Source organism: Melospiza melodia, chromosome 12 (assembly GCF_035770615.1).
Source record: "Melospiza melodia melodia isolate bMelMel2 chromosome 12, bMelMel2.pri, whole genome shotgun sequence".
Taxonomy (NCBI): Eukaryota; Metazoa; Chordata; class Aves; order Passeriformes; family Passerellidae; genus Melospiza; species Melospiza melodia.
In genome coordinates, this window is record NC_086205.1 from 14,208,476 (window position 1) to 14,223,471 (window position 14,996).

The following is a 14,996-nucleotide window of genomic DNA, read 5'->3' on the forward strand; positions in this document are numbered from 1 at the left end:
CGGGGCGGGGCGCGATGCGCTCTGTCGGGGCGGCGCAGCCCCCGCCCGCCCCTCGCCGCCGCCCCGCGCTGTGGGGCGGAGCGGAGCGCGGTTCCGCCTCGCTCCGGCGGCCGCCGAGAGGTGCGCTGCGGCGGCGCCCGCGGCCGCTCGGCGATGGCGGCGCGGGAGAAGCGCGGGGCGGGCGGGCGGCCGTGCCGCTGCTAAGTAGGGCAGGGGCGGGGGCGGCGGCGGCGGCGGGGCCGTCGCGGCGGCTGCGCTATGCGGGCCGGGCGCGGGGGGCCGGCCGGGAGACGGCGCCGGGGGCGGCGCGCCCTGCTGCCCGCCGCGGGCCCCGGGGCGCCGGGGCGCTGAGCAACAGTTGGCCCCGCCGCCGCCCAGCATGAAAGTGTGCCGGCGGAAGGCGCTGGCGCTGTGCCTGGGCTACGCGCTGCTGCTGCTGCTCGCCGCGCTCAACCTGCTGGAGTACAAGTGGCGGCGGGAGCCGCGGCGCTGCGGGGAGCCCCCGGCAGCCCCCCGGCACCACCCCCCGCCGCCGCCGCCGCCGGCCGGGAGCCGCGGCCCGGGGGGCGCCCGGCGGCAGCTGGTCTATGTCTTCACCACCTGGCGCTCGGGCTCGTCCTTCTTCGGGGAGCTCTTCAACCAGAACCCCGAGGTCTTTTTCCTCTACGAGCCGGTGTGGCACGTCTGGCAGAAGCTGTACCCCGGTGACGCCGTCTCGCTGCAAGGGGCGGCCCGCGACATGCTGAGCTCCCTGTACCGATGCGACCTCTCCGTCTTCCAGCTCTACAGCACGGCGGGCGCCGGCAAGAACCTCACCACGCTCGGCATCTTCGGAGCGGCCACCAACAAGGTCATCTGCTCCTCGCCCCTCTGCCCGGCCTATCGCAAGGAGGTGGTGGGCATGGTGGACGACCGGGTGTGCAAAAAGTGTCCCCCGCAGCGCCTCAGCCGCTTCCAGGAGGAATGCCACAAGTACCACACGCTGGTCATCAAGGGCGTCCGTGTCTTTGACCTGGCCGTCCTGGCCCCGCTCATGCGGGACCCGACCCTGGACCTCAAAGTCATCCATCTGGTGCGGGACCCCCGGGCCGTCGCCAGCTCCCGCATCAAGTCCCGGCACGGCCTCATCCGGGAGAGCCTGCAGGTGGTGCGGAGCCGGGACCCCCACATCCACCGCATGCCCTTCCTCGATGCCGGCCACAAGCTGGGCGGGAAGAAGGAGGGGGGGGGCGGCTCGGACTACCATGCCCTGGGTGCCATGGAGGTCATCTGCAGCAGCATGGCCAAGACCCTGCAGACCGCTCTGCACCCCCCCGACTGGCTCCAGGGCAATTACATGGCCGTGCGCTACGAGGACCTGGTGGTGGAGCCCATCAAGACCCTGCGGCAGGTGTACGGCTTTGTGAACCTGGCGGTCAGCCCGGAGATGGAGAAGTTCGCCCTCAACATGACCAGCGGCCCCGGCTACTCCTCCAAGCCGTTCGTGGTGTCGGCCCGGAACGCCAGCCAGGCGCTGAGTGCCTGGAGGACCGCGCTCAGCTACCAGCAGATCAAGCAGGTGGAGGAGTACTGCCAGCAGCCCATGGCCCTGCTGGGCTACGAGCGGGTGGGCAGCCCCGAGGAGGTGAAGGACCTCAGCCGAACGTTGCTCAGGAAGCCGCGGCTGTGACGGGGCAGCGGCGCCGGGGCTGGCGGAGCCCGGGCAGAGGAGCCGCTCCGGCCGCCCTGAGTGAGGGAGGGAGCCGGGAAAAGCAACCTGGGCTCCGATTTCCTCCAAAGACTGCCGAAGGGTAACATACAGTAATGTGATGATTTAGTTTTTTTTTTTTTTTTTTGTTTTTTTGTTTTTTTTTTTTTGTTTTTGTTTTTTTTGTTTGTTTGTTTGTTTTTTCTACCCGCCCCTTTGCATTGGGTTAGATGCGATTTAAAAAAACAAAATCACGTGGAACTGAAAATATGTGTAAAGCCCCTTCCTCCTTCTGTAAAACGCCAATATCTTGTTCATGAAGTTCTCGTGCGTTTGAAGATGGTAACAAAAACTCTTGCACAATTCCTAACACATCTTTATCTCCCTTGGTGCGGAGGGGATGCCCCTGGAAAACATAATGCTGAAAATCAGACTTTTGTATGAAAGCAAATGTTCAGACATGATAGTAATAAAAGAAAATAATAAATGATATTCATTTTTATAATTACCTCAATTGTTTGGGAAATACAGTGTTGCTTATGTACAGCTGGAGGGGATGCTTGCTTAAAATAACGTGGACTTCTTAAAGGGTATGGGTGGAGGGCTGGAGTGCAACATTTGATGTGTTCAAAGATCAGGAGCTGCTCTTGCAGAAACAAATACAGATCTTGCAAGTGTAGTGCAGGTTTCATGGCTGTGTCAAAGCAGGTTTCTATTTAACTATTGTCTTTTCTGTTGTATTTAAAAAGTCTTTCAAGTGCCACTGTATTGGTGTCCTAAGAGTTTAAAAACGTTTGCCATCGCAGCAGTATTTATTTTTGTCTTGACATGTATGTCCAGGAGTCACTGTCAAATAGAAGTGGATCTACAGCGTGACAAGAAATGCAGGATTTAAAAAGACATTTATCATACTGGAAATATTAGCATGTGTGACAACAAAAATAAAATTATATATATTCTATAGTGCTAACAAAACATAAGATGTAAGATATTTCTTGACACTGATTGGTAACAGGCAGAGCAGGGAAGCATAGAAAATGCATAAGATGATTTATTTTTTCCCTTTGTCTGTGTCTGAGGGTGTATTTATGTACGAGGAGGGAGGAAATGTACAGCTGTGTGTTCATGGCTGTAACAGAGCTTTGATGGAGCCAGCCCAGCGTTTGATTTCAGAGCGCTGGTTGGAGACTCGTTGCCTGTGAATTGTCATTGCTCTGTGATGGAGCCAGATGGTGGTCTGGCTCTTTCTGGGAGCTCTGCCTAGAGTCTGTCCCATCGTTAAAACTTGATGATTAAAAAAAGAAAAGAAAAAAAAGAGATTTTACTACTTCCGCTTTTGTAATTTCTTGGAAAAAGTCCTGATTTATTAAAGGTTAAGTGGTGTGTTGCATATGAAAAGTGCAGACACCTTAAGTAGTTTTTAATCTTGGTGTTCTCTGCTGCTCTTTGAAGGCTCATTTTGGAACTTGAGTTTTTAAACAAACGTAGTTTTGCCAAACTGTTCTCTTAGGAGACTACAGACTTTTCTACAGGAAGTACATTTTACATTGCCTATTTGGGTGTTGTGCCTTCAGAAAATGTGAAGAGTATGAGTAGGAAAAAGGAGATTGATTTGTGAAAATAAATTAATATAAACAGGATGCTGATACGTGTGTGTGTATGTGTGGGTGTATGTGTGAAAATTTTAGTGATGTGTAATATGTCTATTTCTTGTAACTCAAGTTAAACAGCTGATAACTGGCTTCTAAGATTTTTGAGTTCTTGATGAAATTTTGGCATTAGATGTTCAATTTATTCTGAAAAAGAAAAACATTTAATAAACTAGTTAAAAGATTATTGCATAAGGTTGCCTATACACTTGCTGAATGACTGCATTACATGTTGGTTCCCTCAGCTCATTTTCACCATCAGTGAAATAACATAAAATCTAGCAATGGGAGACCTGTTAATTGGCCTGTTAGGACAGGGTGCTAGAAACGGGAGGGATAGTCAATTTGATGTTTTAAATACAGATTAAAGTACTTGTGTTATTGTGGAATGATGTGTTTTGTGTTACCACGTGCATGTTCAGTGCAGTGCTGCTGAGAGGATTTTGGGTGTTTGGCTTTGGGCTGTACCCAGCGGGGTTTTTTATTTTCTCTGGTTGTTGTGTCCGGGGGCAGTGCTTGAAAATCTGACCTGTAGAGCGCGGTGCTTGCTTTATCTCCATGGCAGCGTTCCGAGGCTCCCTGCTCCCCCTGCCCTGCCCTGCCGGTGCTCCCCCCGAGCCGCGGGCAGGGCCGGAGCCGGGAGCCCCCGGAGCTGCCGTGGGACGCCGGCCCCGCCTCGGCTGCCCACAGCGGGCTGTGCCCGGGGCTCCGCATGGCGCTTTCCGTGCTGCAGAAAAAGCTGCTCGGATTTTGGGAGATGGTGCATGGTCATTTCTGCGTGCAGAACTCCTTGGTAATTTTTGGGAAAGTTTTCAGGATGAGTAAAGTGAACAGGAATTGATTGCCTCTGGGAGTGTGAAACAGATGAGGCCAATTGACTTAGCTTCCAAAAATGTCCTTTGGCTCCTAATTATGTTTAAAAGCTCATCCTGTCACTCTGAGAGAGCACTTGCTTCTCTTCTAATAGTGGTGCAGCAAGCATCTGCTTCACTTTCCCGGTACCAGCACTGCCAGCAGAGTTACAGCATCTGAATCTGGTCCATAGTTTGGGCTCCACCTACTACATTGCAGCAAGGAATCACCCAACATGCTGAACAACTGCACCCTGGTGAGCTTTGGTGAACAGAAGAAATAGTGCAATGTTCATTCTGTGAAAATAAAGCACTGCATGTTTGTTCAGGAGAACTGAATGGGACCCTGCTTGTGTAAAGTGCTGGTGGGCTGAGCCCTATGTTTAGTGCTGCTCTATTAAATACGTATGTGAACAACTGGCAATTAAAAGACGATTTTTAGCCCTTTTTTGTATTCAGGAAATAGAAGTAGAGGAACTTTAACAAGCCAAACAGAGTTGAAAAAAAGTTTTAAATGTGGAAAATTACAGGGAAAAATAGGGTATCAGAAAGATGAAGGACATGGTTACAAAAGAAGTTTTCCTTTTGTGAGGAGGGATAGCTAGCTGTAGTCAGAATAAACTTGACTTTTAAGCTTGGATATAGTCCTGGGTTTGCTTTCTGTCTGATTTAATAATTACAGCATGCTTCTTCAATGCTTGTATTAATGAAGGATCAATAGCATAAGCAAGGTGCAGAGTGCACTCCGTTGCATGGGAGGGAGATGCTTCTGAAGACTTGGCACGTTGGTTTGATGGAAGAGAAAGGCCAGTGGGGCAGCTACGTGTGTCTTTCTGCTGTGAACAAAGCCAGAACAACAAACAGGTGTGGTAAATTGCAATGATCATTCAGTGCATGAAAACAGGAAAACCCTCTGTCTTCCACTGAATCAACTAAACCACAAGATGTGTAAAGCTGTGCAAGCTGCTGCTGCTAAGCTCGGAGCTGACAATGAAAAAAATATTAGATCAAGTACCTTTCATTCTTTCTTAACAAAAGGAGGAAGTTCCTTATTTTTCCAATCACTTTGTAATTTGTCAGACATTAAACATCATGCTGTGACTGGGAAGAGGAACATCATTTAAACCCACAAACCTTGTATTTCCATTATGATTAGAACTTGGGTCCTCAGAGGTGAAATACTGATGGTTATAAGCAATCCTGAAACAAGGGTTTCTCGTACTGTAGGCTCTGAGCAGAGTTGTGAGATTATTTCCCCCTTCATTTCTATTTGCTAGTGGTGTGTTGAAGATGAAAAGTGTTTAATGTGAGCCTTTCCACACCTCACAGGTGGTCTTAGAGTTGGTGTTCCAGCTTTGCTCCTGTGCATCCCATAAATGCAGGCATGGGTCCCTTTGGAGAGGTGGATGCCAGCTGTGCCCAGCTGTGTGGGGCTGCTTTACATGAACAGAGTGAATATGGGGCAAATGCTGCCTCTGTTACTTCATTGAATGGATCACAAATGTTCTTATATTCTACTGTCATTTCAATTAAGGGTGTTATATAAATATTACTCTGCTGGAATTATGCATATGAATAAGGTAAGCAGATTTAATTTGGAGGCTCTGAGAGAATGTGAGACTGCTTGCCATTGATGTATCTGACTTCAACTGTGCTTCCTGCTAAGTTATCCTGGCAGTCAGTACATAGGGTTTGCATTTTGTATCAGAGATCCTCAGCAAGATCTTACAAAAATATGCATGTTTCATAATTAAAGAATACATAGGATAACATTTCAGCAGTACTCATTATATTGTGCACATTTAAAGTAAAAAATAAGGTTTATCTGGTTTATTTGAGTTCCCTGGCAACTAATGAGTTTTGTTAATGTGTCTAAATAACAGCTCTTCTCTGGGATTTGAATGGAATAGGACTTCATGCTGAAAAATAAGATGAAAATGTGGTCACAGGAATTCCCCAAATTAAATGTTATTAGCGAAGCAGCCTGAGCGAGAAAGGATCTGCTGAGCCACCTTTGTCCTAGCACCAGCTGAAGTGGAAGCTGCTAACTGGAAGGGGCTCTACAGATACAATATTAAGAAATCTGAAGATTCTAGTAAGCTTTAAGTGTGATCTTGAAGAATATCTGCATGTGCTATTTTCGTTGGAGTTGGAATATTATGGAGTCAGTGGGAGCTATATTTCAGGGTGCCTCTGGAAATCATGGCCTCATAAATTTGTACTGAGGGCGCCTATGGGGGTTTCTGGTCCAAACTATTGCTCAAAGCAGGGTCAGCTTAAGAGATCAAACTAGGCTGCTCCAGGTTTTATCTTGGTGGGTCTTGTAAACCTGCAAGGACAGAGACTGCACAATCTCCCTGGGCAACCCCAGTGTTGCGTGGTCCTTGTGGTGATCCATGATGCCTCAGCAAAGCCAGCCCCAGAATCACTAAATATGTTACATAAATTTATTAATATTGTGTTTTGCCTGTGACTACTGACGTGGGTCATGTCCTCACTTCCCTTTAACTGCAAGAAACGTTGGCTGCAGCTCAGCTGTTGCAAGGGGTCAGCAGCAGAGTGGCTAATGAGCAGTGATCTCAGTGGAAAAATGGGGATTCACAATTAGAACGCTGCATCCAGCAATATCCCTTGTTCTACCCAGGAGGGATAAAGAGGAGAGCAAAAAGAAATTCACTTAGAAGAAAGGAAAGGAATACAAAGAGGGGCTTATCAGACGTTGCTCTTTCTCTGCTATAGGAAGAAAGAAATACTGGTAAGGAAAACTGAAAGAAACAAATGATACCATGCAGCAAGGTCAGGAGAGGATGAATAAAGGCATTTGCATGTTAAAAGCAGTGAGGATAGAAACCTGAAGGACAGAAGAAGAAATGTGATGCTGTGTGCTGTAACCATTTGTGATTAATCATGATATGCAGAAAGAATTCCTCACTTCTGAGTTCACAGTTTTAGATTCCCTGATTTTCCTCACAGTTTCAAGATGAATTTCAAACAGGAATAATTTTCATAATTATTCGGATAGTTTTGATGTTCCAATTTGTTTTGTGTATAGATAGAAACAGAGTTGCTGAACTTTTGTCTAAATATTCCTCTCTGCAGACCTCTATGCATAAATTCACAGGCCCCCTAGTCTGCTAAATTCTTGGCACCTTCTTGTTTTCCATCTGCCAGATGGCTCCTTCTCCCACCAGTCAGGGTTATCAACAATTATCTGTTTCAAGCCATGTGCACGCCTCATAACAGTTTATCATGGGAGACATAAAATGGAAAAGTGACATATTTAGTGTTTATGTAACTTTGAGAATCACTTTTGGCAGCTTTCATCGCTTGCTTATTTGCCACTGGTGGTTCCTTTGCATGCTTGCTGTACTGGTCTGGGATCAGCCCTTCAGATCTCAATTATTCAGTCAGTTTACTAAAATCAGACACCTTGCACACTCAGTCAGCTGGTGTTTTTAGGTGTACTAACCTAGCTGATGGAGTGGTGACCTGTTTGTTCTTCAGAACACCCTTATATCTGCTTGACCTCTCTTTTCCCAAGTAACAAGTGATTGGAAACGAGGAAATGGACTCAAGTGCCACCAGTGAAGGTTTAGATTGGATATTTGGAAACATTTCATCACCTTGAAAGGCTTGCCAAGCAATGGCATAGGCTGCTCAGGGAAGTGGCCCAGTCCCCAGCGCTGGAGGTATTGACAAGATGTCTGGCTGTGGTGCTCAGGGACATGGCTTAGAGCTATGTTAATGGTTGGACTTGATATCACAAAGATCTTTAGAATGTAAATGGTTCTCTGATGTGATGGTGACATCAGACCCTGCCAGTGCCATACAGGGGGGTTGGAGGCACTGGGAGTCCTGCAGCTCTTGAGGCACTGAGAAGGGTCTGGCTGCCAGAGCAGAGTTTGGGGCTGAGCTCTGCTCACCTCCTTGGGCCTGTGCTCTTCACCTGCTTCACTGGCTGCAGCTCCACCACAAACTGCCAGAGCTGTCGATGGTAAAGGACACCTGGTTCCAAGAGGTACAGTGGAAATGAGTAAGTAGTGGAAAAGAGTTCTTTGTGCTTCTCTGCTCCTCTCCGGGAATGAGCACACAGCAGCCCGTGCTGACCATAACACTTTGGTTTTGTAAGAGTTTAACAGCTGATCCCTAATTACATGTTCTTTCATGCTGAGCAGAGGTTAAAATACACAGTATTAAAGTGCTGTGGCTGCTGCCCAGAGAATACCTGCTGTGTTATTTTAACCCAGGAACCCTCATCCCAGGACACAACTTACATGAGCCCCCCTCCTTTTTTTTTACTTCAAATAGGGAACGTTGTATCTGATGCCACACCTGAGAGGCAGCTCTGCCTTTCTGCCGGTAGTGTCCCACAGGTGTTAATGAGGAATGTTAATGAGCCTGGTATAGAAAAGGCACACCTGAAAGTAGTTAGGGGGTTGTGGTGCTCAGCCTTTTCCCCTCACGGACAGGTGACTCTTGGCAAAACCTGATGGAAGCCAAGCTCTGCTCTGTGCCTTGGGGCTGGGGGGCTGCCATGTGCCCTCAGCCTCACCGGGGCAGCTGGCTGGGGTGGGAGCTCTCCCGGGAGGATAAATGCAGGAGGGGAGCTGCTCCTGGGGATGGTGGGGCTTTGCCAGAAGCATCTTTGATGGGAAGGGCTGCTGCAGGCTCCGAGTGCCTGCGGGCCAATGGAACCTTCTGGAAGGTGCCTGAGCTAAAGCCCTTTCTGGAGCTGAAGCCTTGCTGTGTCTGGGCTGTGGGGATGCTGCCGAAGCTGCAGGAAAATCGGGATATTTTCCAACAGGGAGAGGTGGTGGGGCTGCTGTGCTCGGGGACATTTCAGTATAAAGAGTTGATAAAGCACATGGAATAGCACCAGCCGGGACTAAGGAGGCTCTCGAGAGCCCTGGAGCAGGGAATGCCGCTGAGGAGAGGCGCGGGCGGCCGGGCAGCGTGCGGGCCCCACCGAGGGGCCGATGGAGGCGATGGATCCGATGGAGGCCGAGGGAGGTGATGGATCCGATGGAGGTGAGCCATGGCGGAGCGGCGGCGCTGTGAGGGTAGCAGGGGTGGTGCTGGGACACCCCTTAGGCCAGGCTCGCCTGTCGGCTGGAGCTGCCCCGGGAGCAGCGGCCGGGGGGCCGTGCTGGAGATGAGCCCCAGCTCTATGGCTGGTGGCAGCAGGGCTCTGCATGGTGGCTGTGGGAATGAGCCAGGCCGAGCCGGGCTGAAAACTCGTCTGGGGAGATGCTGTAAGTGGATGTGTTGTTTGTCCGGGCTGGTGGCTGTGGGGGTCAGGCTCTGGGGGCGCCCTGCTGCTGTCAGGGCATTTGGCTCCTGTCTGTGCCATGGAGAGTGGCACATCACCGTGGTACTGCTGTATCCCCACGGGCACCATCTGCTGTGCTCTGGGCACTCCTGCCTGTGCCCACCTCTTCAGGGACACTTCAGGCAAATCACCTACACGTGGGGAGAGCTTCAGAGTCGATGGTTTCTTGCACACACGTACTGACAAAACAGTTTGTAGATTTCTTCGTCATTTACATGTCTTGTTGGGTTTCAATGTGGAGTCCTTTAGTGTATCTACTGGTCCTGCCCCATGCCTGCCGTCACAGATGAATTACAGAATGTGTCTATTTCTCTTTGTCTTGTTTCTGAAATGGACATGCCTCTCCTGACCGCTCATCGCTCCTGCACAGGTGAGCTTTTGTCTCGCTCCTGTGTCATTCACAACAGTGATCAGGCTCCCTGTTGCTTAATTAGTCCTTTCATAATGAATAATTTGGGTAAGTGCTTTGCTCTGAGTAGTACCCAGCCATTTATCTTTGCTATGTCTATTTGAACAAAGAATTATTTGGAAGTTTAGCATTTCACAATTGCTGGCTTTGACGGTGGTGCAAGCTGTAAACTATACTTAGATTGCTGAAATCATATCAAGAAATCAATGGACTTTTGCTCACTGCAGGCTTCAGGTCTTGGCACAGCAACTCATAATGGCTCCTCATTTTCACTTATCAGTCTCTGTGTAGGAGATGCTGAGAAAATGTGTGTGAGCTTACAGCTGGGGTCCTGTTGGCTGCTCTGAGCACCATGAATGTGTGTCCCTATACACTGTGACCCCTGGTTAAAACAATAGACATAAATTATTCTCATATGTAAGCCTTGGATTTTCTTGCCTTAGGTATACAGGCATCATGTAGCAGCCTTTTGGGTAGCTGCTGAGTTTATCCCTGTTGATGCTAAAAACACACAAAGGCCAAATAGAAGAAATGAAAATTCTAAACATAATATTAGAGAGAGGGTAGCTGTCTCTGCACAGGCAGATGATGCATTTAAAATGGTTTGTGTTTTAAAAAAATCTCTTATAATTATTTAGTTAGTACTTCTGTAATTAAGACAATTATTTCAAGCGTTCCCAGCAGTTCTTCTGCATTGGGTTACTGAAGTTAAATCAAGATCCCACTGTTCTTACTTCTTCTCTGACTTGTGTTAAGGGGTCACTTTGCAGGCTGCTGGTGATGGGTATTCTGCTTCCATGTTAAATGGGTGGCCTTGGAGGGAGAAGAGGGGGTATCCCAAGATATCCAGATGGTGAATAAACTTCCTGTAGGCACTCTGGCTGTTAGAGAATGTGCTGGCATCCTTTGGTACAAGGCTGTGCTGGGCACTCTGGGGATTGATGAACAAGTGTGGCAGTGAGGAGATGATAACATGTTTGGCATAGTAGACCATGTTATTGTCTAAAAAGTTTGTTTGACATATGGTTATTCTAACCCAATCAGTAAATACCTCATTATACAAAGCTATCGCTGTTTCTAACTTGGCTTTTTGGTACTTCAGTGAAAGCAATGTATCTCTGGCATTTACTGGATTGTAGTAGTGACAAAACCACAGCACACTGGCATCATTATGTATGTACAGAACTCTATTTTTCAGGCCACTGGATACATCACAGATGCAGATCTATTCCCCTTCATTGTTCGTGTACTTAGCCTTAACATCTGAGCTCTTCCAGTGGCGGTGTGGCCTGGGAGAGGCAGCCCAGAGCTCGTGTGTGACATTTCTTTCCAAGTGAAGCTTCTCTGCAGAGGGAGGTTGTGGTGAGGGTGGGTAGAATAGATCATGCTGCTCCTGGACAGTTCTAGGGGTTTCTGACAACCCCAGATTGGGGTAATTAGGACTTAAAAGAGCTGTGAGCAGCCTACAGGGCTCTGCACCTGATAGGGAGCCTGTGTCCATGAGCTCTTGGTTTCTCTCCTGATACCCTGAGAATTACCAAGATTTTTGAGCCAATGGCTGTGAGAAAAAAGCCATAAAAATGCAGTGAATCACTTAAGAATGTGTTTTCAGAAGGTTTTTAAAATGGTGCAGCGATGCTGCTAATTGTGCATATATTTGCATTCCAATTATCCAGGCTTGGTCTGTGTGATGAACACATTCAGGGGCAGGGCCAGTGGCACAAGAGGTTGCTCAGTGGCTGGAGGATCAGGCCATGGTTAGACACAGGGGTAAATTTAGTTCACTGATGTAACATATTCTTAATTTAAAAACCTATCCTCAGTAAAAAGTATTATTGCATTTGGATTAGAATATGGTCTTAACTCATAGACATTTAATTTTCACATAAACCCCTCTTAAGTAAAAAAAAGGAAGTAAGGTAATTTAGAGGAAGCATTTCTATGCTAATGTGCAGCGTTTAGGGAACAAGTGGTGCATGAGCAGGCCACGGAAGACATGGTATCTGAAGAATGGGAATGGAGATAAGTTTGATTTCTGCACCTAATGGCAAGAGCTTATTATGCAGCAGACTCAAAATGAATTTCTGAAAAGTAGGACTGGGAGCTGAGGTATGGATGACAGAGTATAGATTTACAGGAGAGGCTAGGGGAAGAGGTGCAAATGTACTTTTTGTATGGATGTGTTCTCTTGTTTTAATAAAGCATGTTGCCTTGTAACAATGCTTCTTCCCTTCTGTTAGGCTGAGCAGTGTTTGAAGTGTCCTCCCCTGCCCTAAAAGTGAATTGAAATACCTAATAATTGCTTCCAGGTGTGTTGAATTTTGCTTTAGCCTTGCCTTCCTCCTGGGGTTTGGCTTCCTCAGTCCCTTCATGCTGCCCTGGGTGCCCCTGTGAGCTGCAGGCTTTGCTCTGCAGCCAGTACAGAGCCGTGGGTGCCCCAGCACCTGCTGGGACCAGGCTGGAGCTGTGCCACATCCTAGCAACATCTCTGGCAGGCAACTGTTTCACAGTCATTCTCACGTACAGCTTTACAGCACTCTGTGCCCTGGCAGCAAGGATGGTGTTTACAAATTTCCTATTATGAGATTTTAGGGTCATAGGAACACTTCTGGTCCTAGCAGGAATTTAGTGTGACCTCATACAATGACACTATGGTCCTTCACATAAAAGGGAAGTAGGATTTTGCCCTGTATTTCCACAAATATTTTATTTATTTATTTTTATAAGAGCAGTTGGCTTCCAAACACTCCTATTATTTCTAAGGTGTTGTGGGAATTGGTGTTGCTGATCTGGTACTCTTGCTTTCTTATCTGCTATTTCACCATGGTTTCACTGTAGAGACATTTGTTGTCAGGAAATCAATACACTGAGTTTGGGAAGAGCTGCAGCTGCTTGGGAAATGGAAGCAACAAGCTAAACAGCTGATCCATCAAGTTCCCTTGCAATATTTGTTTCAGTAATGGATCACAGCCTTATCCAGTTAAGTGATGGCCCTGGCAGTCACCTCAGTGCCAGCTCAGGCTGGCTCTGGTGATAGAAAAATCTGTTCATCCAACAGAGGCAATACTCCTTCTGGAGTCCCTGAAGGAAAAGCAGGAAATCAGCCTCAGACAGGGCAGAGGCAGCCCAGCCCTCGTTCCCTCCATACCCCTTTTTTCTCTGCACATACCTGATTTTTTGGCATGTGAACAGAGAGGCTTGGGGTTTGGTATTGGAATATGCCTTCTGAGGTGTTTCCCTGTGGGGCCATGACTCTTCACCCTGGGTTTTTTCACTGTTAAAATCTTGAAAAGATTATTTAATGCGCAGATAGATTGAATGAATGCTGTCGTTATTGCCCTGAATCAGGATTGAGATTTGATTATGTATTATGTTCTTAAATAGATTCAGCACAAAATGCTTTGCATTTCAGTGTGTGCAATGGTAGGCAGGGCATCAGCTGCAATGGGTGTGCACTGACTCATTAGACAATGTGTCTGATTTTTACTGACTACCTCTATTGCAATGACAAGTTTAGCTCCTCTGATGGGAGGCAGAAATGTTCAGTAGGTAATATAACAAAATCAGCTGGTTGTTTGATGGGGCTGAAAAATGAATGGCCTTTTCAGTTCAGTGAAGGATGAACATTTCTGAATGAAGCTCATCAGATTCATAATCATGCCAAATCCAAGACTAGCTGGCTGGAAATCTTTCTTTGAAAAGCATTGCCCTTATTTTCTAGAAAATTCCCAATGTAAACCTGAGATGTGGTACCTTGCTTTAGTACAAAAGTGAGGATCAAATGTGTTACTGGAGTGCATTTTAAAAATACATGAATTTAATAGCTAATTTAAAAAGCTCTTGGGATCAGCCAATTTGCAGAGAAGAAGCTTTGCTCTCTGGAATCTATTTCAGAGTTACCATCCCAAAGTTTCTTGATACAAGGTTCTTGAAGTTACAACTTAGAATAGTGAATGCTTAAGAGGGACACTTTTAAAATTTTGTATGTTTTTATTTTCTAAATCTGGTATTTAGTATAGGAGTATTTCAAGTAATCAAATTTTAACCTTTTGTCCCTAGATTTAATCCTTTTTCTATGTATCTGCCTTGGCGTTGATTCTACTGCTTTTTTGTACCGCAGTGTTTTTGTGTGAAGTAATTGGAACTTCATTTTTAAAACCCAATGAAATAAGGCTTCTTTGTACTCTTCTTGGGATTGTTGAATAAGTCTGTACCTATTTTGTGAATATTGTTACTTTTATTCATGACATATATTTGTAGATGAAAAGCAATATGAATAACTATCACTGAAATATCTTTGATTCCACGAATATCTGAAACTACCAAGGTAGAAACCAGAGTTATTTTTGTAGAACTTATCAATAATTGCCTTAACTAGGAAATTGTTTTTTTCAACATGAATATCTGTATAAACATCTGATGTACCTAGTGTGAAACTTAAGCTTCAGGGAAAATTTTCATTGATATTTGACTTAGAATGGACTAGGTAGTCTGTCAACTCTACTGCCTCAGTCTGACTTCTTTCAAATGGGGCCCACAAAATACTGTTCAGAGCAAATATGTAGTGAAGTCTTTTATGCTGAAATACTCTTAAATCTGCAGAAGGAAAAGAATTTATGGATTGAATTCACATCTCAAGAAGTTTTAAGTATTTTTAGTCATTGAAATCATGTAGTCATCTACATTGTGATTGGGACAGAACAATATATATGTAGGTATTTGCATTAGACTCGTGCTGCTGAATCCTGCTCTAGAAGTTAAGAATACAGACTACATGACTGGCTTGACTGCTTTTGGCAATGCCTTTTGCAACAGTCAATCCCACAGAAGTACAGTGCAGTGTATGAGCTTATGCATTCTATAGCAGTAACTTATTGTTTGTGTGTGTATAATGCTTATGTATTATGTAGCAGTAACACGCTGTTTGTGTGTACCTTGCCAAGTCTCTCCTTTGGCTACAGTTTCAAAAAAGAGGTCTGAAGTCAGCAAATATGAACTTTCTGACTTTAGGCATCTGAAAATCTGAAAGTTAGATGGATTTCCTTTTTTAAGAGGGAAATGCAGATGAGTG

At 46.5% G+C, this 14,996-nt stretch overlaps 1 protein-coding gene across 1 annotated transcript; it reads left to right on the top strand.

The window, feature by feature from the left end:
• Window positions 1-333: 333 nt before the first annotated feature.
• On the top strand, window positions 334-3,531 carry CHST2 (carbohydrate sulfotransferase 2). Its single transcript, XM_063166929.1, has one exon. It carries the CDS (start codon window positions 380-382, stop codon window positions 1,667-1,669), a length of 1,290 nt encoding a protein of 429 aa, XP_063022999.1. The 5' UTR covers window positions 334-379; the 3' UTR covers window positions 1,670-3,531.
• Window positions 3,532-14,996: the final 11,465 nt, after the last annotated feature.